This window comes from Aethina tumida, chromosome 6, assembly GCF_024364675.1.
Source record: "Aethina tumida isolate Nest 87 chromosome 6, icAetTumi1.1, whole genome shotgun sequence".
NCBI lineage: Eukaryota > Metazoa > Arthropoda > Insecta > Coleoptera > Nitidulidae > Aethina > Aethina tumida.
The window spans coordinates 16,457,030-16,480,297 of record NC_065440.1 but is presented as its reverse complement, the minus strand read 5'-3'; the positions used below and the strand labels follow the sequence as shown (position 1 = coordinate 16,480,297).

At 34.3% G+C, this 23,268-nt stretch overlaps 5 protein-coding genes across 5 annotated transcripts in view; 4 read left to right on the top strand and 1 right to left on the bottom strand.

The window, feature by feature from the left end:
* The first annotated feature begins 10 nt into the window (after positions 1-10).
* Positions 11-1,100, top strand: LOC109604767 (farnesol dehydrogenase-like). Its single transcript, XM_049969280.1, has 5 exons — positions 11-152; positions 203-455; positions 511-719; positions 773-931; positions 995-1,100. The coding sequence occupies exons 1-5, from the start codon at positions 57-59 to the stop codon at positions 1,034-1,036; spliced, it is 759 nt and encodes a 252-aa protein (XP_049825237.1). The 5' UTR covers positions 11-56; the 3' UTR covers positions 1,037-1,100.
* A 119-nt stretch (positions 1,101-1,219) lies between these two features.
* On the top strand, positions 1,220-2,755 carry LOC109604756 (probable cytochrome P450 6a13). The gene has a single exon (XM_049968411.1). The coding sequence runs from the start codon at positions 1,220-1,222 to the stop codon at positions 2,630-2,632; it is 1,413 nt and encodes a 470-aa protein (XP_049824368.1). The 3' UTR covers positions 2,633-2,755.
* A 167-nt stretch (positions 2,756-2,922) lies between these two features.
* Positions 2,923-4,599, top strand: LOC109604758 (cytochrome P450 6a14-like). The gene is made up of 4 exons (NM_001365563.1): positions 2,923-3,481; positions 3,532-4,065; positions 4,118-4,369; positions 4,422-4,599. The coding sequence occupies exons 1-4, from the start codon at positions 2,923-2,925 to the stop codon at positions 4,583-4,585; spliced, it is 1,509 nt and encodes a 502-aa protein (NP_001352492.1). The 3' UTR covers positions 4,586-4,599.
* A 558-nt stretch (positions 4,600-5,157) lies between these two features.
* LOC109606244 (probable cytochrome P450 6a14) lies at positions 5,158-6,928 on the top strand. Its single transcript, XM_049968410.1, has 4 exons — positions 5,158-5,719; positions 5,770-6,300; positions 6,356-6,607; positions 6,662-6,928. Exons 1-4 carry the CDS (start codon positions 5,158-5,160, stop codon positions 6,823-6,825), a joined length of 1,509 nt encoding a protein of 502 aa, XP_049824367.1. The 3' UTR covers positions 6,826-6,928.
* Positions 6,929-7,057: 129 nt separating this feature from the next.
* Positions 7,058-23,268, bottom strand: part of LOC109603161 (uncharacterized) — a 57,193-nt gene continuing 40,982 nt past the window's right edge. Inside the window, exons 4-7 of the mRNA XM_049968408.1 lie at positions 8,553-9,189; positions 8,326-8,487; positions 8,051-8,275; positions 7,058-7,995 (exon numbers count right to left, since the gene is read on the bottom strand). Of these exons, the coding sequence (XP_049824365.1) occupies positions 7,467-7,995; positions 8,051-8,275; positions 8,326-8,487; positions 8,553-9,189 (1,553 nt within the window). The 3' untranslated portion in view covers positions 7,058-7,466. The remainder of the gene's footprint in view (positions 7,996-8,050; positions 8,276-8,325; positions 8,488-8,552; positions 9,190-23,268) is intronic.

Here is a 23,268-nt window from a genome sequence, read left to right as displayed (position 1 = left end):
AAGTGGGTTAAACCGGAGACGATCATGAACTTGAATGCGTCCTCGGTCAGTTAACCATGGAGCGTTGGCGAGGCAAAGTTGCGGTCGTCACAGGTGCAAGTGCAGGCATCGGGGCCGCGGTCGTTGTAAAACTAATCGAAGAAGGACTGGTGGTAAACACTACTTAAATCACTTTTTGCTTCACAACTAATTAATAACGTAGGTCGTGGGATTGGCCAGGAGGAAGAATTTAATAGAGGAACTGTCAGAGAAACTGCGGGACAAGCCCGGCAAATTGCACGCCTTGGAGGTGGACATCACCAACGAACAACAGATAATCCAAGCCTTCCAAATCATCGAGGAAACAATCGGACCAGTTAATATTTTGATAAACAACGCCGGCGTGGCCCTAAAGAACACAATCATCAACGGCAACACCGAGCTGTGGCGTCAGGTCTTCGACGTCAACGTTTTAGGTGAACGAACCGCTTTGGTACTGCTTCGAGGTGTAACCGAAACCGTTATTTACAGGCCTGACCATCGCAACGAGGGAGGCGATTAAAAGCATGCAAAAGAATAACATAGATGGTCACATAATCAACGTGAACAGCGTGGCAGGTCACCAGGTACCACCGGTGCCATTCAACAACGTGTACCCAGCTTCGAAACACGCAGTTACTGCCCTAACCGAAACCTTGAGGCACGACTTGAAGACAATCGGAAGCAAAATTAAGTCAACAGTAAGACAATTAGTTCCTTAGTTGTTGGTTGGTGAATTTATTGTTGTTTTTAGAGCATCAGTCCGGGTTATGTAGCGACGGAGATCGTTAAGGCTGGAGGGTTTTTGGAGGACCCAGCTATGGCTCAAATTATTGCCAATGTTCCAGCTTTGAACTCCGAAGATGTTGCCAACGCTGTTGTTTACGTTCTTGGAACTCCTCCACATGTTTTGGTACGACTTTTCATTTTTTATTGTAATATAAAATAAATAATAACATTTTTTCCTTATCTCTAGATAAGCGAACTAACTATAAAGCCACTTGGGGAGATGATATGAGGATTATCGACGACATTAACATATATTTATGATTCATATTTAAATAAATACACAAATACGTCTATTTTGGTGTTTTATTTATCTCAAACAAAGGACTGATTAACTATTCTAATTATTATGTCTATATAAACAATAAATATTCCTAATCAATTTAGTTATTGTGTTCCACAAATAGTTACGGTGATGGCTCATTATTTTGTGGCGGCCTTCACCGCCTCAGTTCTTGGAGGAGTCTATTTAAAGTTCTGGAAGTTCAAGTACTGGTCTAGACTCGGGTTGCAAGCCTTGGAAGGAAGCTTACCATTCGGCTTCGCCAACAGATTCATCTTCGGCAGCGCCGTCGTTAGTGATGAGTTCAAGACGTTGTACGAGACGTTCAAAAGTGAAGAAAGACGTCATGGAGGTGCCTACATTTGGTCCACGCCTGTTTACATTCCGATTGATCCGGTGATTGTCAAAACGGTGCTGGAGCACAAGACGTTCGCCCAGAGGAACATCTATTGCAATTCCACCAAAGATGCCTTGTTCAACAAGCTGTACTACAGTGGCCATGAACAAGCTGCACCTTGTAGAGAAACGTTGGCGTCCATTTTCTCCAAGCAAAACCAGGAGTTGTACTTCAGAAGTCTGGAGCAAGTTTTGGATGGGAGTTTGGATGTTTCCGGCACCGAAGACGTGACCAAATTGTTGACAACATTGAACGGTACCATAGTGAAGGCGTTGTTCTTGAACAACACAATAGATGACAAGTTACTGCTGAAGAACTTGGACAAATTAGCTGAGTCTCAAGATTATTTCGCCACCAAGTCAGTTTTGGCCTTGATTTCTTCGTCCATTTTGAAGTTGTTCTTCGCCCGAATCTCCAACAGGTCCGCTATGAACTACTTCACCGAACAAATCCAAAACACCGTCAATTACAAAAGGGAAAATCCCGGCCAAGAATTCGTGGACGTTCTGATGCAAATTAACGATGACGTGGAGGTCGTTTCCAATATTGTGATGCTGATACTCGGCAACTGCAAATTCGTCCCTTCAACCGTGGGCTTTTGTTTGTACGAGTTGGCCAAAAATGAGGACGTACAAAAGAAGCTGAGGAACGAAATAATGGTCGCCTTGGAGCAAAATAAAGGTGAGCTCTCGTTGGAAACGCTGAACAGTTTGGAGTACCTGGACCAAGTCGTCAAGGAAACCTTGAGGAAGTACCCCACCGTTTCCATAGTCAAAAGATCAAACCTGGACAGTTTTGCGGTACCGTCTTCTACTGTGCTTATCAGCGAGAACACAGACGTGATAGTACCAGTCTCTGGCCTCCATTACGACTCCGAATATTACCAAAATCCCGAACGGTTTGATCCTGAGCGCTTCAACAAGGAACAAATTCAGAAGATACAGGATTATACATACATCCCGTACGGATCTGGTACTAGGAGTTGTGTTGGGAAGGAGCTGGCTGATGTACTGCTGAAGCTGGTTGTTGTGAAGTTCGTCACCTTGTACCAGATGAGTTTACCTAACCCCGATAGCAAGGTGGAGTTTTTGCCCAACTGTTTGTACACTCGAGCCAAAGAACTGAAGGTCAACTTCCAGAAAATATAATAATTAATACTCATTCTATTGTTTCAAATTGTAAAATAAATTAAGAATAAGCATTTCAAATTGGTGTTTAATATGTTCCTGTTCCTGTTTTAAATACAAATCTTGTTACAGTCAATTAAACAAATTTTTAAGTAGAATTAGATAAGTTATGTACTACTTTTACCAATTTTTTTATTAAACAATTTTTGCGACATCTCACAGCGGAGCACCCGGTAGATTTAACCAACCAGTTGATGTACAGTTATCGTACGCCGATCCTCGGTGAAAGTAGTGTTTACAAACAGACCAGAATGGCGGCGTATCTTGTTGCTGCCGTTGTGGTACTCTTAGTGCTTATTGTAACATTTTTCAAACACCAATTTTCATATTGGGATAAAAGGGGCGTCAATTACTTCACCCCAAGCATCCCTTTTGGCAATCTGACCAGCCCGTTCAAAAAAAGCACCAGCATCGGCGAATATATACGAAATTTGTACGTGAAAGCCCGTAAAAACAATTGGAAACATTATGGAGTTTACTTCTTCACCAATCCGGTTTACATGGCAATCCATTTGGATGTCATCAAACTGATTCTATCGAAGGATTTCCAGTACTTCGTCGACCGAGGGTTTTTTTACAATGAAAAAATCGACCCCCTAGGTGCGCACTTGTTCGCCATTGGTGGTACCAAATGGAAGAACTTAAGGAGGAAGCTGACACCCACTTTTACTTCCGGAAAAATGAAGCAAATGTTCGGCATCGTGGCGAAATGCGGCTTGATTTTGGACAAGGTGATGGAGCAGGAGCTGGAGACGAACCAACCGGTGAACATCAAGGAGGTACTGGCGAGGTTCACCACGGATGTAATTGGTAAGGTACTCAGAGCTGGTTTTGGGCTGTTAAAGAGTGGTTTATTTAAGGGACCTGCGCCTTCGGTCTGGAATGCAACTCGTTCGAGAACAAGGACTCACCGTTCAGGTACTACGGCAAAAAGATGCTGAATTTGGGCACCAAACTGCAACGTATAGCCCTCAGCATCGCCATGAGCTTCCCCAAGCTGGGGGTAGCTTTGGGGGTCCGCCAGATTGACAAAGACGTGTCGGATTTCTTTTTCAACATTGTAAAAGACACGGTTGAGTTTAGGGAGAAGAACAACATAGTCAGGAAAGACTTCCTGCAGCTGCTTCTGGAGATGAAAAGTGACGACGACAAGTCTGATGGTGATGGCAACACGTTGACCATTACTGAAATCGCCGCACAGTGTTTGTTGTTCTTCTTGGCCGGCTTCGAAACCTCCTCCACAGCCATGACCTTCGCCCTCTTCGAGCTGGCCCAAAATCCTGAGCTGCAGGACAAAGCTAGGGAAGAAGTCATGAGGGTTTTAGCCAGACACAACGGAGAGATCACTTACGAATCAATTTCGGAGATGCATTACATGGACCAGGTTCTGGATGGTAAGATTTGCTTCTTGTAATTAATTAAAACTCAAATTTTGGTAACACCTAGAATCCCTGAGGAAGTACCCTCCTTTGCCCATGGTCACGAGGGTCTGTGTTAAAGACTACAAAATCCCCAACGAGGATATCGTTATAGAAAAAGGTACGAAAGTGGTGGTACCGATTTATGGTATTCATCATGACACTGAATATTACGACGAGCCAGAAAAGTTTGATCCTGAACGATTCTCACCTGAAAACAAAGCTAAAAGGAACCCATATTCTCATATACCTTTTGGGGAGGGCAACAGAATTTGCATAGGTAAAGAAATTACATAAATAAACAGTAATTGAGTTAAATATTGATATTCTAGGTTTGAGATTTGGAGTGATGCAATCAAAGGTTGGACTCGCTGTGCTCTTGAAGAATTACAAGTTCAAACTGAACCATAAAACCAAATTTCCTATTGTTTTTGAACCAACTTCATTTATATTGTCAGCTGAAGGCGACATTTGGGTAGACTGCTGCAGGATTTAAATTTTCTGTTCTAGTATTTTAATACTTGCTACTTAATTTAAAAGTAATAAAATTTATGATTACATTTGTAAAAACTGATTGTCGAAAAATCACAAATCCCTCACCTATTTTTCTTCAACATTTCCTTTAATAATTTGAAGGATTTTTAAGTAAAATCTCATTGAGTTGGGAAACTTTGAGGCTATATAATTTTTAAACAAGTTGGCCAAGCTTTAAAAAGATAGTAACATCCTAAAGAGAATCAAAAACCCTTTTTAATGAGGTATCACTTGACCCCTATTAAATTTTTAAACACTTTGAGGGTTACCATCCCCCTTTTCAGGGGTACAAACACTATAATATTATTATTTTCTGAGATAAATCACAACCTAAACACCTCCAATGAAGGAAAATAAGAAAATTCATTGTAACACACAAATAATAAAATGCACAAATCATGATTGGATGACTGTGTAATTCTTGGGTCCAAAGTACAAATCTCCACAACATATTATAAACAGATCGCATCAACCGGTTGATGCACAGTTATCATTAGACGCACCTCAGTGAACGTTCTGTTTATAATCACCAAAATGACGCCGTACCTGGTTGCCGCCATAGTGGTACTATTGGTACTTATAGTAACGTTTTTCAAGTACAAATTTACGTACTGGGAAAAACGCGGCGTTAACTATTTCACCCCGAGCATCCCGTTGGGCAACATGAACACCCTCTTCAAGAAAAATCGTGAGAGCATCGGGGAATTTATAAAGAATTCGTACATGAAGGCTCGGAACAACAACTGGAAGCATTTCGGGATGTATTTGTTCACCAATCCGGCGTACATGGCCATCGACTTGGACATCGTTAAACTGATATTATCTAAGGATTTCCAGTACTTTGTTGACCGTGGGTTGTTTTACAACGAAAAGATCGACCCCCTAGGTGCGCATTTGTTCGCCATTGGTGGTACCAAGTGGAGGAACCTAAGGAGGAAGCTGACGCCCACTTTTACCTCCGGAAAAATGAGGCAAATGTTCAGCACCGTGGCCAAATGCGGCTTGATTTTGGACAAAGTCATGCAGAAGGAGCTTGAGGCGAACCACTCGTTGAACATCAAAGAAGTACTGGCGAGATTCACCACGGATGTAATTGGTAAGGTACTCAGAGCTGGTTTTGGGCTGTTAAAGAGTGGTTTATTTAAGGGACCTGCGCCTTCGGCCTGGAGTGCAACACGTTCGAGGACAAGGACTCGCCGTTCAGGTACTACGGCAGGAAGATCCTGAACTTGGGCACCAAGATGCAACAACTGGCGCTCAGCATCGCCATGAGCTTCCCCAGACTGGGCGTAGCTTTGGGCGTCCGCCAAATTGACAAGGACGTGTCGGATTTCTTTTTCAACGTCGTTAAAGACACGGTCGAGTACAGGGAGAAAAACAACGTCGTCAGGAAGGACTTCCTGCAGCTGCTTATGGAGATGAAAAGCGACGACAAGTCCGATGGTGATGGAAACACGTTGACCATCACTGAAATCGCCGCCCAGTGTTTGCTGTTCTTCTTGGCCGGCTTCGAAACCTCCTCCACAGCCATGACCTTCGCCCTCTTCGAGCTGTCCCAAAATCAAGAGCTGCAGGACAAAGCTAGGGAAGAAGTCGTGAGGGTTTTGGCCAAACATAAAGGGGAGATCACTTATGAATCAATTTCGGAGATGCATTACATGGACCAAGTTCTGGACGGTAAGATTTGTCTCTTAATGTAATTAATTGAAACTCAAATTTTGGTCACATCTAGAGTCCCTGAGGAAGTACCCTCCTTTGCCGATGGTCACGAGGATCTGTGGTAAAGACTACAAAATCCCCAACGAGGATGTCGTCATAGAAAAAGGTACGAGAGTGGTAATACCAATTTATGGCATCCACCATGACCCCGAATATTACGACGAGCCGGAAAAGTTTGATCCTGAACGATTCTCACCAGAAAATAAGGCAGAAAGGAACCCATATTCCCATATACCTTTTGGGGAAGGCAACAGGATTTGTATAGGTAAAGAACTTACATAAATAAACAGTAATTGAGTTTAATATTTTGACTTTCTAGGTTTGAGATTTGGAGTGATGCAATCCAAGATTGGATTAGCTGTGTTATTGAAGAGTTACAGGTTTAAATTGAGTGATAAGACAAAAGTACCCCTCGTTTTTGAACCAAGTTCATTTGCTTTGACAGCTGAAGGAGGAATATGGTTAGATTGTACTAGAATATAATCTTTTATTTTGTATTTATTTATTTTTTTGTATATAGAAGTTTCAAAACTTATTATAGGTGTATAAAGGTATAATAAAAAGACACAAGTTTTATTAAAATTAATTTATTCAACATTTCATATTACAAAATATTTAAAACCAAAAAAAAATACATAAAAATATATAAATAAACTTTTAATATATCAATTATCATCGAATATAATAGAGCATTTATTAAAAATAAAACTATATAATAAAAAGGCACATATAAAAAAATAAATAACTTTTTTTCGTAATTAGTTTCTGTTTATACATAAAATATATCGTCGTGGACTCAAATTTCTGACTAAAATCAACAAAAAAAGCAGTAATTATAATAACTAAAGTTAAAAGACATGGATGAGCAATACTTAAAAATGCCTAAACGTCTTAACATAATGCTGGTCAATCGTTATTACCGTAAATAATTCCTCGCTTAAACTATTTTTAATGACGTGTACTACAACACAGTGTTAAAGAATTATGAATTATGTATGTACAAATTTCGTCACTAGTCACAAAGTCATAAAATCCGGCTAACCAACTTTAGCCGGACATGATCAAATCCGCCCCCCAAAACGATCTGTACACAATTTCCCATTCGCAAAATCCCACAGATCAGTTCAATAGGGATGGACGCTGGCGATGCCGACGCGGCCGTTGTTCGACACGGAGCTGTTCGTCCTGTGCAACATCTCGGCGAAGTGCTTCTTGCCGCCGCTCTTCTCCAGCCTCAGCTTCGGTTCCGCGTAGCTGTGCCGGTAGCCGGCGGCGTTCTTCAGCTTCTGGTTCTTCTGGAACTTCATCTCGGTGACCTTGTCCAAGTCGGCGGTGGATTTCGAGTACGAGTCCATGGAATTGTATCGGTCGTCGTCCTGATAGTGTCTGGAGTCGCGCTCGCGGTTGTAGCCGTTGTAGTCGTCGTCGTACTGGCTGCTCTCCAAGTACGACCTACGTTTCAGCTCCTTGGCTATCTCCGAGGAGTTTTTCCTGTGCTCCTCCTCGATCAGGGAGAACATCGAACGTCTCTTGGGGTCGAACTTGTCCGTGTTCCTGTACCTTTCGAGCGGCACGTCCCTGTCGCGGTCCCTTCTGTACCGTACTTCGTCTGGGATGTTCCTGGGGGCCGGTTTTGGGTGGCTGTCCTCGTACCTGAAGGTTAAACTAAAGTTATTGATCAATACTTGGCAATTTTCGTCGAGCCAACCTGTCGTCGTATCTGTCTTTGTTGTTGTTATTGTTGTTGTAGGCCAAACTGTCATGCCTTTTGATAAAACTTTTGTCCTTGCTGTTGTGGGACGGGGACAAAGGAGGCTCCGGCCTCCTCTTTTCCAGCTCCTGTCGTTCCCGTTCCATCAACAGGAACTTCTCCTTGGCGTCCTTGAATCTGTCCCGGGGGGCCTTGCTCTCTTCCGGTGAAGGACTTCTTTGCCTACAAAACTTCGTTAGACTAAATCCGGTGATGTACGTCAATTGCGGTACCTGTACTGAGCTGGCCTTCTTATAGTCGACTCCTCGAAGTAATCCTGGGATGACCTGACTGACTTCTCATCCCTGTCTGATCTGGACTTGCTTCTGGGCTTCTCCGGTTCATAGTACCTCGGGTCGTCGGGCACGAACTTCGTCTTAGGCTCTTGATAGTACCTACAAATAACGTTAACGAGGTGGTTACTTACATTGTATTGGGAGTAAGTTGTGTAGGGTGGTACCTTGAGTACTTATTGTTGTCTTCGTTGGCGTACTTTTGCCTCGTCTTAGGGACTGGCGGCTCCTTGTATCTTCGGTCGTCGTAAAACTCCTCGTCCTCGTACGAGTACCGCTGGTTCGAGCGGTCAGTGGACTTGCTCCTGTACCTGATGTTCTCGTCGAAGCCGTCGTCCTCGAAGTACTTCATCGGCTTGTCCTTGTCCGTGCGTCTCAGCTCCTCCTTCTGGTACTTCCGGTCGTCGTACCGGTCGTACCTGTCGTAGTAGCGGTCGTTGTCGTAGTACTTGTCGTCAGAGTCGAGGCTTTTTTGCCTGTCCACCCGCTCGAAGCTTTTGCCCAGCTGCTTTTCCTTCTCCAAGCTCTTCTGACGTTCCAAGTAGTTGTTGTTGGAGTACTTGGCGATGGGCTTCTCCAAGTACTTGGTGATGTTGTTGTCGCTGAAGGAGAAGTGGTCCTCCCTGGACTCCTTCACCTTCCTGAACTTGTCCTCCTGCGGCTCGGCGTACCGGGAGAACCTGTGTACCTCCGGGGACTTGTCTCTTGGCTCAGAAGTCCTTTGACGTTGCAACGTGACTTGGGACGGGGGCCCGTGCATCAGATACAGGGTGGACTCGGCCGGGTCGCCGTTCCAATCTTCGTCTGCAAAATAATGGCACTCTTGACCTGATTCCATAAAAAAATTAAATTGAAGTGTGTGACAACAGATGGGCTTTGAAAACCGTGTCATTTTTATGGGCTGCAGATAATGTTTGGTCGTACTGGAGACGTATGCAAATACCGGAATGTGGGTTACAAATGGAATTCCATTTGCAAAAGAAGCGTTTAATTTTTTACGCCTCAGCTTTTATGGTCGTTTTACCTACTTTGCTTATGTATGTGTGGTTTTAATTAGAAATCAATTTGCACCCGGAGGTTGCACTACGTTTCGTGTGCTCAGGTGAGGCTTTAATTTGCCTGCTTCAGATCGTATCTTGGGCAGGAATGTTGCCTGCTCATTGCTGGCATTTAACGGTTCATTTTAATTTTACGGCTTCATCAAATTTTTGTTAGTTAGATGCAATCGAAAATATCAACAAGCCCGTTTACACATGCGAGTCAAAAAAGATAAACGATCTTTATTGGGTCGGTGCAGTTATTTAAAAACGAAACTGTCACATAAATCACTTTGAGTTGTAACATAAATCTCGCCGAATGCCCGAACACTCCCACATTAAAGTATCCGACTTTCTTTCGGTCGAAACGCGAAGAATTGCCGATTAATAAAAGTAAACTTCCCATTTTACGGAATTCGTTCGGGGCCTTTCTCCAAAAAAGGGAAAACTGGTTTCTCTATGTCAGTCAATATTGGATTTATATGGAAGAGTTTCGTACGGTTTTCTAAAACAATATTATGTCGCACGGTTTTTCCTTTACAAGTAGGTTAGTTATTTGAATTAAGCCAGTCTGTTTTCAAGTCGTTAGACAAGAAAAGTACCACATTTTCTTGGTGCTTTAATTTAATAGAATCGAATAATTGAATTAATGTTATTAAATGTTTCCTGAGTTATGATTATAACTAATCTATATACTAAAAATAATAATGGTTCACAGATGGCGGCACTTCATATGTGTTTACATTAGGCAACCAACATTTCGATTAAATACAACAGCTCAAATAAAAGGTAATTTTCGTTGTCGTTTACATTTTGTGACTATAACTGGGTGGAAACACGTTGCACCTAAATATGCCAAGCCTGTTTCACAAGAAAGTCGAATTGATATATCAAACAACGTCAATTATGTACAAATTAAACAATTTCCTGTGGAACGTACAATTTTTAATCAAGAATTGATTCCACAATGATTGCTAAACTGGCAGTTAAATTTTAATGAACAATTTCCCGTTCACGTTTAATTGATACTTAAATGTGGATTTCGATTAATTTATTACAAAACTTTTATGTTAATGGCAAAATTACGGCAGTAGAATTTTGTAGCCTGTACTATCCCGTTTACAGTTTTTGTTCCATTAACCTTCTTCCCGGTTTTATTTTAAGGACAATAGACAAAAACAATGAGCTCAGAAACAGAAAAGCTACATGTGAATATACTTGTTGTGGTTACACGTGAATGGAGGACGTCACGATGTTATTGTCGTTAAATTTATTGTTATATTTTTTTTAAATTCCTAACTTTTATGTCTCATACGAGTATTTCCAAAACTGGAGCTTATGTTTTTTTTAAATAAACTAATAAAATTTATTGTTAGGTGCGCCCTCTATGATTCAATAGATAACATATTAGTTATCTCGAAATTTGCCATAAATATTATTACACCTTGTCTTATACATAAATAAATTAAATTGTCAGTTACGTCCTCCATGTTTCAATAGACAACAATATTAATTATCTTAAAATTTGCCAGAAATATTGTTACATCTTGTTTTATACATAAATAACATAAATTATGAGTTACGTCCTCTATATTTCAATAGACAAAATATTAATTATCTCAAAATTTGCCCTAAATATCTTAATATCTTGGACAGAGATAATTTAAGACGTCCCAAATTATATATTTTCGGATAGTTTGACCAGTTTCCAACATTTTGAAGACAAACTCAACCAAGAAAGTCACACATGTTACATCCGGACTTCAAGAAGACACATCTTAAACACATAATTGAGCCATAATCGCGACAAAAATGGAAACCAAAAACGTCGAAACCGGTCGCCGAAAGACAGGTCCATATCGGCGGGACGAAGTTTTCGGCCGACCCGCCGACGGTACTTGTTATGGGCGAGGCCCCGGCGTTATGGGCACAGGTGACGTCCCCGGGCAGTGGGTCATCCGCGGAATGCGGAACGTCGTCGCCGCCGCTTTTTATTTTTTCGGCGTTAAAATCGCCGGTTCGAAGGTATGGGGGTCACGACGGCGAACGTGCATACGAACTCCGTTCGACCGACGGGTTGTTTCGGTCGCCCATTGACACGGATACTTTGCCTATGTCGATTTTTGCTGTGGGTGATGGACATCAAAAGTAAACGACAACAACACCACAAACAATGCGTAACACTTTCGAATGTCTCTCCCTCTCTCTTTGTTTGTCTTGGAATCTATTAATTAGTCGGTGCTGTTGTTTAATCGATTGTTTCGTGTTATTTATGTGAGATGAAATCGGGCGACTTGACAATCGGTGTGAGACTCTTCTGTTCTCGATGTCAAATATAAATTTGCACCAGTTCGGACGTAAATTGTTCTGGTTTTAGAGCAGGAAACAATGCTTATTTCACACTTGATTTTGTTTTAATATTTATAGAAGTTTTTCTGTGACCTATTCCATTTCAAATCAACCGTCATGTTGTGTATAATTTGATTGCACTAAAAACGTTCCATAAGCCTATTCAGACAACTGACAATAAAACAATTATATATTATGATAAATTCATCCATAAAAAAACAGCTCAAATATATATATATATATATATATATATATATATATATATATATATATAAATATTTTAATATTTAGTGTTTAAGTGATATGTGGGTTGCCTATTGTAAGCACACACTAGTACTGCCACCTGTGAACTATTATGAACACATGTAGTATTTTAAGTGATATGTTGGTTGCCTATTGAAGGTACACACTAGTACTGCCCTCTGTGAACCATTATGTACACATTTGGGAAAAATATTGATGCCCAATGGAATTACTCATGAAAGAACATGTATTTTCAGTTCTATCGAAGCCGGGTGATTATCCGGCAACAAAAGGAACAGACCGAGACAAAACAATAATCGATAATCGATTACGTGCCGATTGAAAGTTGACAGGAAACCCGTACAGCTTCTGAAATGGAAAATGGCAATCGAAACGTGCACCCACATGTAATTTTCAGCGTTTATTACTTTCACCCACGGGCGCGACGAATCCCGGTTATTATCGTTGTTGTGTTGCAGGAAATCAGATGCTGCAATTGATTTTTGTCGTTTCCTTTTTAGTTGCAGGATATAAAAGGTTTTTATCCTACAACACGTGATTGGTTTGTTGATGCCTCCATTAAATGAACCCTGAAAACTGTGATTTTTATCTGTTGGTCATTGTTTTATTTTTGATTCAATATTTGATTGAAAACTCAAAGTTTAACGGTTGGATTTCATGAGCCGACGAATTTCTATACACACACAATTCGTATTGTGTCTATTGATTAAATAATAAGATTGTTAACCTCGGCAGATGTTCCGGAAAGTCATTAACACGGTTAATCAGTTTGTAGGAGCGTGAAACATTTAATAAATATGCAGATTATTTATTTTAGTGAAATAGGGTGGTGAACGTCGCCAGGGTGCGCACAGGCCCGTTTTAAGGCCAGTGCGCAAGTGAAGGGCGTGCCCCGATTGATACCTGTTTTTGCGGTTAGGTGGATGGCAAAAAGTAACTTATATAACGCAACAAAACGACAATAGATCACGGAACGTGAAATCGGGTCGCCGCACACCGCAATTTCGCATTACATGTGATAACCGCAGACTTCTTCTGGACGTTTACAAAATTTTCGGTCGCATTATTATTTAATCTGTAGCGTAAATTACGGTTGGATTTGTGTTGTAAGAAAAGTTGATGGAATAACATTCCCGGCTTAATCGGAGCAAAATCGACCTGTCCTTTTGTAATTCGATGCGGCCGCGTGTGATTAACATTCCATTTTCATTTCTACATGTTTGTTTATTTTGAATGGTCGTAGCGGTACTTCCACATCTACAGTAACCGCTTTATCCTGGCGTACAAAGGAGAACGCGTGTGATGGATGTAACAGATTTTTTTTTTTGAGTCGGTGCTTCTTCGTTTCAGGCAACAATGACCAGGAGATAAAAATCTCAGCTTGCAGTTTGCATGTGGTGTTAATAGATTTTTATTATGTTCTAAGGCTCCAACGGAGTACTCATGTGAATATGTTGGTTGAAATTAATTAAAATTTATATTTTTACTGCTACTAGGAATTAATTTAGTTGACTTTTTAAGATTTTATTTCAGTTTCAGTTTTATTATTAATTTCTATTGTGTTACTATTAATTAATTCACAGATAAATTTAAGAAATTAGGTATTCTAATAAGTTTTCAGTAACATATTCATTTTTTTCAAGTTTTTTTTTTCAGCAAAAGTATAATATAATAAGTTTTATAATATTTTATCATCAAATTTCTGTAGAGTTACTTCAAATATTAAATTAATTCACAGATAAATTAGAGAAAAATTAAAAAATATGTGTTTTAATAAGTTTTCAGCAACATACTAATTTTTTTAAAGCTTTTTTCAGCAAAAGTAGTGTTTTTTTTTTTTAAATTAATATGCGATGAATTTTATAAATTATATCTTTGAGTCTTCGAATATGTTTTATAATATTTTATCATCAAATTTCTGTAGAGTACTTTAAATATTAAATTAATTCACAGACAAATTAAAAAATATGTAGTAAGTTTTCAGCAACATATTAATTTTTTTTTTAGGTTATTTTCAGCAAAAGTAGTGTTTCTTTTAAATTAATACACGATGAATTTTATAAATTATATATTTGAGTCTTGAAAAATGTTTTATAATGTTTTTTCATCAAATTTCTGTGAAGTTACTTCAAATATCAAATTAATTCACAGATAAATTAGAGAAAAATTAAAAAATATGTGTTTTAATAAGTTTTCAGCAACATATTAATTTTTTTCAAGTTATTTTCAGCAAAAGCAGTGTTTCTTTTAAATTAATACACGGTGAATTTTATAAATTATATATTTGAGTCTTGAAAAATGTTTTATAATGTTTTTTCATCAAATTTCTGTAGAGTTACTTCAAATATCAAATTAATTCACAGATAAATTAGGGAAAAATTAAAAAATATGTGTTTTAATAAGTTTTCAGCAACATATTAATTTTTTTCAAGTTATTTTCAGCAAAAGTAGTGTTTCTTTTAAATTAATACACGGTGAATTTTATAAATTATATATTTGAGTCTTGAAAAATGTTTTATAATGTTTTTTCATCAAATTTCTGTAGAGTTACTTCAAATATTAAATTAATTCACAAATAAATTAGAGAAAAATTAAAATATATGTGTTTTAATAAGTTTTCAGCAACACATTAATTTTTTTCAAGTTATTTTCAGCAAAAGAAGTGTTTCTTTTAAATTAATACACGATGAATTTTATAAATTATATATTTGAGTCTTGAAAAATGTTTTATAATATTTTTTCATCAAATTTCTGTAGAGTTACTTCAAATATTAAATTAATTCACAGATAAATTAGAGAAAAATTAAAAAATATGTGTTTTAATAAGTTTTCAGCAACATATTAATTTTTTTCAAGTTATTTTCAGAAAAAGAAGTGTTTCTTTTAAATTAATACACGATGAATTTTATAAATTATATATTTGAGTCTTGAAAAATGTTTTATAATATTTTTTTATCAAATTTCTGTAGAGTTACTTCAAATATTAAATTAATTCACAGATAAATTAGAGAAAAATTAAAAAATATGTGTTTTAATAAGTTTTCAGCAACATATTAATTTTTTTCAAGTTATTTTCAGCAAAAGAAGTGTTTCTTTTAAATTAATACACGATGAATTTTATAAATTATATATTTGAGCCTTGAAAAATGTTTTATAATATTTTTTCATCAAATTTCTGTAGTTACTTCAAATATCAAATTAATTCACAGATAAATTAGGGAAAAATTAAAAAATATGTGTTTTAATAAGTTTTTAGCAACATATTAATTTTTTTCAAGTTATTTTCAGTAAAAGTAGTGTTTCTTTTAAATTAATACACGATGAATTTTATAAATTATATATTTGAGTCTTGAAAAATGTTTTATAATGTTTTTTCATCAAATTTCTGTAGAGTTACTTCAAATATTAAATTAATTTACAGATAAATTAGGGAAAAATAGAAAAATATGTGTTTTAATAAGTTTTCAGCAACATATTAATTTTTTTCAAGTTATTTTCAGAAAAAGAAGTGTTTCTTTTAAATTAATACACGATGAATTTTATAAATTATATATTTGAGTCTTGAAAAATGTTTTATAATATTTTTTCACCAAATTTCTGTAGAGTTACTTCAAATATTAAATTAATTCACAGATAAATTAGAGAAAAATTAAAAAATATGTGTTTTAATAAGTTTTCAGCAACATATTAATTTTTTTTAAGTTATTTTCAGCAAAAGAAGTGTTTCTTTTAAATTAATACACGATGAATTTTATAAATTATATATTTGAGTCTTGAAAAATGTTTTATAATGTTTTTTCATCAAATTTCTGTAGAGTTACTTCAAATATTAAATTAATTCACAAATAAATTAGAGAAAAATTAAAATATATGTGTTTTAATAAGTTTTCAGCAACACATTAATTTTTTTCAAGTTATTTTCAGCAAAAGAAGTGTTTCTTTTAAATTAATACACGATGAATTTTATAAATTATATATTTGAGTCTTGAAAAATGTTTTATAATATTTTTTCATCAAATTTCTGTAGAGTTACTTCAAATATTAAATTAATTCACAGATAAATTAGAGAAAAATTAAAAAATATGTGTTTTAATAAGTTTTCAGCAACATATTAATTTTTTTCAAGTTATTTTCAGAAAAAGAAGTGTTTCTTTTAAATTAATACACGATGAATTTTATAAATTATATATTTGAGTCTTGAAAAATGTTTTATAATATTTTTTTATCAAATTTCTGTAGAGTTACTTCAAATATTAAATTAATTCACAGATAAATTAGAGAAAAATTAAAAAATATGTGTTTTAATAAGTTTTCAGCAACATATTAATTTTTTTCAAGTTATTTTCAGCAAAAGAAGTGTTTCTTTTAAATTAATACACGATGAATTTTATAAATTATATATTTGAGCCTTGAAAAATGTTTTATAATATTTTTTCATCAAATTTCTGTAGTTACTTCAAATATCAAATTAATTCACAGATAAATTAGGGAAAAATTAAAAAATATGTGTTTTAATAAGTTTTTAGCAACATATTAATTTTTTTCAAGTTATTTTCAGTAAAAGTAGTGTTTCTTTTAAATTAATACACGATGAATTTTATAAATTATATATTTGAGTCTTGAAAAATGTTTTATAATGTTTTTTCATCAAATTTCTGTAGAGTTACTTCAAATATTAAATTAATTCACAGATAAATTAGAGAAAAATTAAAATATATGTGTTTTAATAAGTTTTCAGCAACACATTAATTTTTTTCAAGTTATTTTCAGCAAAAATAGTGTTTCTTTTATATTAATACACGATGAATTTTATAAATTGTATATTTGAAAAATGTTTTATAATATTTTATCATCAAATTTCTGTATTGTTGGTTCAAATATTAATTAATTAATTCAGAGATTCTCGTAAACTCAAAAAATAAGTGAAACTTCTTCAGCTAATTTGCACTGCCGGAATGTTTATTATATAAACCGAAATTGAGGACATTCCTTTGTTGCTTCCAAACCATCTGTTTCTTCTTACCACCACCACCTCCACCATCATCATCATCTTCATCTTCAGTGTGTTAATTACATTCGCTGTTCGGAATTAGCATCGCATGCCGAAATGTCCATTTCTCTCAATCCGCATAATTTATGGGTGGCGATAAATTAAGTGGCCGTGGAAGGCGTACGCGGCCCGCAATTATCATTGATAATTGCGGATGCTTTGAATAATTTATTAAAACCGCCGTTCGGCATCGGCTTTTAATTAAAACGTGTGCGTGTTTCGTATGAAGAATTCGTCCGTGTTATGTGGACGATTTGTTACTCTTTGAATTATTTATCGAGCTATTTCCAATCATTATTAAAATTCTGATCTATTTATATATTTTTATTTTGTTTGTTTGTTTGTTTTTTTTCTCAATTGTGGAATGTGAACAATTTGTTAAATAAAATTTGCACAACTAAATGTTTACATTGAAACATTAGAGTTTACAACACTTTTTTGAACCAATTAGCACAATTATTAAGTTAGAAATTAACTTAAGATGAAAGTGTTCAATCATTGCACAATCTTTACTCTTTAGACATTATTAAATTAAATGTTAAATTCATTAAATTAGTAATAAATTATTTTATTTATAAAAATGCATCTTCAGATTTACATAATTAACAATTAAATAACGGATTTCATAAATTTCCTCAATGTGCATTTTAAAAGTTCACTAATTAACATATTAAGTCATAATTTATGGAATTTATCATATGTTAATTTTTAAAAAATCTACTTTTACTCAAACAAAAAACCTGTGAAATTTATTAAGTTGCAAAATTGTGGAAGTAATAGGTGCAAAGTGTTAAATAACTAATATTGTAACAAATATTATGCATAAAAGATTGTTTAAAAAAGAATGTTGCTGCAAACTGCTTAATATTCATATTTTTTTACTTTTACTTCAATTTATCTGTGAATTAATTTAAAGTTTGAAATTTAATAATACCATAAAATGTCAGTTTTTCCTACATTTAAAAAGAGATTGAGTTTTGAAGAGTTTTTAATGGTCTTCTTTTAAATAATTAAAAGATGAGTAACTATCTTCAAACAGTCAAAACAAGAAATCTTTTCCAAAATTAATTTCATCAGTCAATTAAATGTTTTAGTGACAGTTCTTCAGTTTTCACACAAGTCAATACTTTACAAAATTAGTATTATCAATTTAAATTTTAGAGATTCTTTAGTGGTCTCTTTTTAAATAATTTAAAGAAGAGTAATTATCTTTAAACTGACAAAAACAAGAAATCTCCTCCAAAATAAATTTCATCAGTTTGATTTTTGAAGGGCCTTTAGTGATCACTTTTGGAACTATTAAATGTTTTAGTGACAGTTCTTCAGTTTTCACACAGTACAACACTTTACAAAATTAGTAATATCAATTTAAATTTTAGAGATTCTTTAGTGGGCTCTTTTTAAATAATTAAAAGAAGAGTAATTATTTTTAAACTGACCAATAAGAAATCTCCTCCAAAATAAATTTCATCAGTTTGATTTTTGAAGGGCCTTTAGTGATCACTTTTGGAACTATTAAATGTTTTAGTGACAGTTCTTCAGTTTTCACACAGTACAACACTTTACAAAATTAGTAATATCAATTTAAATTTTAGAGATTCTTTAGTGGTCTCTTTTTAAATAATTAAAAGAAGAGTAATTATTTTTAAACTGACAAATAAGAAATCTCCTCCAAAATAAATTTCATCAGTTTGATTTTTGAAGGGCCTTTAGTGATCACTTTTGGAACTATTAAATGTTTTAGTGACAGTTCTTCAGTTTTCACACAGTACAACACTTTACAAAATTAGTAATATCAATTTAAATTTTAGAGATTCTTTAGTGGTCTCTTTTTAAATAATTAAAAGAAGAGTAATTATTTTTAAACTGACAAATAAGAAATCTCCTCCAAAATAAATTTCATCAGTTTGATTTTTGAAGGGCCTTTAGTGATCACTTTTGGAACTATTAAATGTTTTAGTGACAGTTCTTCAGTTTTCACACAGTACTACACTTTACAAAATTAGTATTATCAATTTAAATTTTAGTGATTCTTTAGTGGTCTCCTTTTAAATAATTAAAAGAAGAGTAATTATCTTTAAACTGACAAAACAAGAAATCTCCTCCAAAATAAATTTCATCAGTTTGATTTTTGAAGGGCCTTTAGTGATCACTTTTGGAACTATTAAATGTTTTAGTGACAGTTCTTCAGTTTTCACACAGTACAACACTTTACAAAATTAGTATTATCAATTTAAATTTTAGTGATTCTTTAGTGGTCCTTTTAAATAATTAAAAGAAGAGTAATTATCTTTAAACTGACAAAACAAGAAATCTCCTCCAAAATAAATTTCATCAGTTTGATTTTTGAAGGGCCTTTAGTGATCACTTTTGGAACTATTAAATGTTTTAGTGACAGTTCTTCAGTTTTCACACAGTACAACACTTTACAAAATTAGTATTATCAATTTAAATTTTAGAGATTCTTTACTGGTCTCCTTTTAAATAATTAAAAGAGTAATTATCTTTAAACTGACAAAACAAGAAATTCCTCCAAAATTAATTTCATCAGTTTGATTTTTGAAGGGCCTTTAGTGATCACTTTTGGAACTATTAAATGTTTTAGTGACAGTTCTTCAGTTTTCACACAGTACAACACTTTACAAAATTAGTATTATCAATTTAAATTTTAGTGATTCTTTAGAGGTCTCCTTTTAAATAATTAAAAGAAGAGTAATTATCTTTAAACTGACAAAACAAGAAATCTCCTCCAAAATAAATTTCATCAGTTTGATTTTTGAAGGGCCTTTAGTGATCACTTTTGGAACTATTAAATGTTTTAGTGACAGTTCTTCAGTTTTCACACAGTACTACCCTTTACAAAATTAGTATTATCAATTTAAATTTTAGAGATTCTTTACTGGTCTCCTTTTAAATAATTAAAAGAGTAATTATCTTTAAACTGACAAAACAAGAAATTCCTCCAAAATTAATTTCATCAGTTTGATTTTTGAAGGGCCTTTAGTGATCACTTTTGGAACTATTAAATGTTTTAGTGACAGTTCTTCAGTTTTCACACAGTACAACACTTTACAAAATTAGTATTATCAATTTAAATTTTAGTGATTCTTTAGAGGTCTCCTTTTAAATAATTAAAAGAAGAGTAATTATCTTTAAACTGACAAAACAAGAAATCTCCTCCAAAATAAATTTCATCAGTTTGATTTTTGAAGGGCCTTTAGTGATCACTTTTGGAACTATTAAATGTTTTAGTGACAGTTCTTCAGTTTTCACACAGTACTACCCTTTACAAAATTAGTATTATCAATTTAAATTTTAGTGATTCTTTAGTGGTCTCCTTTTAAATAATTAAAAGAAGAGTAATTATCTTTAAACTGACAAAACAAGAAATTCCTCCAAAATTAATTTCATCAGTTTGATTTTTGAAGGGCCTTTAGTGATCACTTTTGGAACAATTAAATGTTTTAGTGATAGTTCTTCAGTTTTCACACAGGACAACAATTTTGGACAGTCTTTAGTGATTTCAGAAAGCAGGAGTCTCCAAAACTAACTTGATATGATAGATTCATTTCTTCATAATACTCTATAATGAGTATTAAAGAAGTAATTCAATTTCATTAATGTCAGTCGTGGGAAAACGTGACGCGACAAGCTAATTAAAGACCCAATATGACAAGAACAGTTACCGAACTAATTGTAAAACCGACATCAACCAATTAGACCGTTTTTCGTTCCTGCCATCGCGTGCCTCAGGAATAACTGGCTCGCTTCCGGAACGGGTCGCAGGAAACCCGTCCGTCCGCGGAAAACCCAAACTGCATTTCAATTAAAACTTTTGTTTTAATTTGACCAACTTTTTAAATAAACAACAGTATCGGTATCATCAGGATCAACCAGACAAGACAAGATCTCTTCTCACACAGGTGGAATTCGAATGGCGAATTCTTCGGGCCCCGAACAATGACTTACAGTACTTCTTCGGGTCGGCGGCTGAAAAAAATAATTCCTCATTGTTCTTGCACGGCATATGGGCAATTACATATGAAAAACGGACATTTAACGCTACCCAGAACAGTTACGTAATTTAATTAAAATTAGATTTAGGCAGTGGCACGGTTTTTCGAGAGTGTGTCGTTCGGATTTATCCTTGATATTTCCGGGCCATGTTAGTTATGATTTATGGACGATTTATGGTGCTGCGTTTTGCATTTAAGACGAGCTTGCTTTAGTGCACACTGAGTTATGGCTGAGTAGGGAAGAATTTGGGACACAATTCCAACCTCCAACGTTGATCATCAACGTTAACAACTGTAGTCAAATGAGTTTTTTATGTTACTCAATAGTAAAATCAATGTTTTTGCCTTTCATCACGTTTATTTCGCCTCTGGGGGATTCCCGGAGGTGTCGTCGAAGCTTACGTTTTGCTTGTTTCTCAGGTTTTCCGTCCTGGCGTAAATTGTTACATAATTACATACCGAAATGGGTTACGCAATCGAGAAACACGCGTGCACATAGCTGACGGCTAATAATATGTGTTTTGTAGCCAGGCATTAGGTTATTAACAATTAGATTGGGTGCTTTCTAATCTTGATGTTTGACAGATGAGTTTCCCCGTTAGAATATTCGGCCAACAAGTGGACTCTCATTTGCATTTTAATAACTGTTCAGTGTCATTTAGGTTAAGTTTAAACTATTCAATGGTTTTGTTTATGAAGATGGTTTTAGGTTCTAGAAAAGGAAGAGTTGGGTAATTAAAGACGTTGATGTTTATATTAATAACTTTTGAAATAATTAAATATTTTGGTAACTATCTTCCAGTTTTCAAAACAAGACATCTCTTTACTTAAGTAATAATATAAATTTGAGTTTTGGAGGTTCCTTAGTGATCTCTTTTAAAATAACTAAAGATTTGGTTACTACCTTTAAGATTTTAAAACTAGAAACTATTCTATTAAATTAGTATTATCAATTTGACTTTTAGAGCGTTTAGTAATCTCTTTTAAAATAATTTAAGGTTTAGTTACTACCATTAAGTCTTAATTATACTAAATTAGTAACATCAATTTTTGATTTGAAGAGTCTTCAGTAATCACTTTTGAAATAATTAAATCTTTTGGTAACTATCTTTCAGTTTTTAAAACAAGACATCTCTTTACTAAAATAGTAATATAAATTTGAGTTTTGGAGGTTCCTTAGTGATCTCTTTTAAAATAACTAAATATTTAGTTACTACTTTTAAGATTTTAAAACTAGAAACTATTCTATAAAATCAGTATTAACAATTTGAGTTTTAGAGCATTTAGTGATCTATTTAAAAGTGATTAAAGGTTTAGTTACTGCCATTAAGTTTTAATTGTAGTAAATTAGTAACAACAATTTTTGATTTGAAGAGTCTTCAGTAATCACTTTTGAAATAATTAAATCTTTTGGTAACTATCTTTCAGTTTTTAAAACAAGACATCTCTTTACTAAAATAGTAATATAAATTTGAGTTTTGGAGGTTCCTTAGTGATCTCTTTTAAAATATCTAAATATTTAGTTACTACTTTTAAGATTTTAAAACTAGAAACTATTCTATAAAATCAGTATTAACAATTTGAGTTTTAGAGCATTTAGTGATCTATTTAAAAGTGATTAAAGGTTTAGTTACTGCCATTAAGTTTTAATTGTAGTAAATTAGTAACAACAATTTTTGATTTGAAGAGTCTCCAGTAATCACTTTTGAAATAATTAAATCTTTTGGTAACTATCTTTCAGTTTTCAAAACAAGACATCTCTTTACTAAAGTAGTAATATAAATTTGAGTTTTGGAGGTTCCTTAGTGATCTCTTTTAAAATAACTAAAGATTTAGTTACTACTTTTAAGATTTTAAAACTAGAAACTATTCTATAAAATCAGTATTAACAATTTGACTTTTAGAGCATTTAGTGATCTATTTAAAAATAATTAAAGGTTTAGTTACTGCCATTAAGTTTTAATTGTAGTAAATTAGTAACATCAATTTTTGATTTGAAGAGTCTTCAGTAGACACTTTTGAAATAATTAAATCTTTTAGTAACTATCTTTCAGTTTTTAAAACAAGACATCTCTTTACTAAAGTAGTAATATAAATTTGAGTTTTGGAGGTTCCTTAGTGATCTCTTTTAAAATAACTAAAGATTTAGTTACTATTTTTAAGATTT

Bases quoted from the DNA above. Each gene is read 5' to 3' on its own strand.
- LOC109604767 (XM_049969280.1), top strand. From the start codon at position 57: ATGGAGCGTTGGCGAGGCAAAGTTGCGGTCGTCACAGGTGCAAGTGCA. The intron at 153-202 runs GTAAACACTACT...TTAATAACGTAG, and splicing joins TAATCGAAGAAGGACTGGTG to GTCGTGGGATTGGCCAGGAG. The intron at 720-772 runs GTAAGACAATTA...TGTTGTTTTTAG, and splicing joins GAAGCAAAATTAAGTCAACA to AGCATCAGTCCGGGTTATGT.
- LOC109604756 (XM_049968411.1), top strand. From the start codon at position 1,220: ATGGCTCATTATTTTGTGGCGGCCTTCACCGCCTCAGTTCTTGGAGGA.
- LOC109604758 (NM_001365563.1), top strand. From the start codon at position 2,923: ATGGCGGCGTATCTTGTTGCTGCCGTTGTGGTACTCTTAGTGCTTATT. The intron at 4,066-4,117 runs GTAAGATTTGCT...GGTAACACCTAG, and splicing joins CATGGACCAGGTTCTGGATG to AATCCCTGAGGAAGTACCCT. The intron at 4,370-4,421 runs GTAAAGAAATTA...TTGATATTCTAG, and splicing joins GGGCAACAGAATTTGCATAG to GTTTGAGATTTGGAGTGATG.
- LOC109606244 (XM_049968410.1), top strand. From the start codon at position 5,158: ATGACGCCGTACCTGGTTGCCGCCATAGTGGTACTATTGGTACTTATA. The intron at 6,301-6,355 runs GTAAGATTTGTC...GGTCACATCTAG, and splicing joins CATGGACCAAGTTCTGGACG to AGTCCCTGAGGAAGTACCCT. The intron at 6,608-6,661 runs GTAAAGAACTTA...TTGACTTTCTAG, and splicing joins AGGCAACAGGATTTGTATAG to GTTTGAGATTTGGAGTGATG.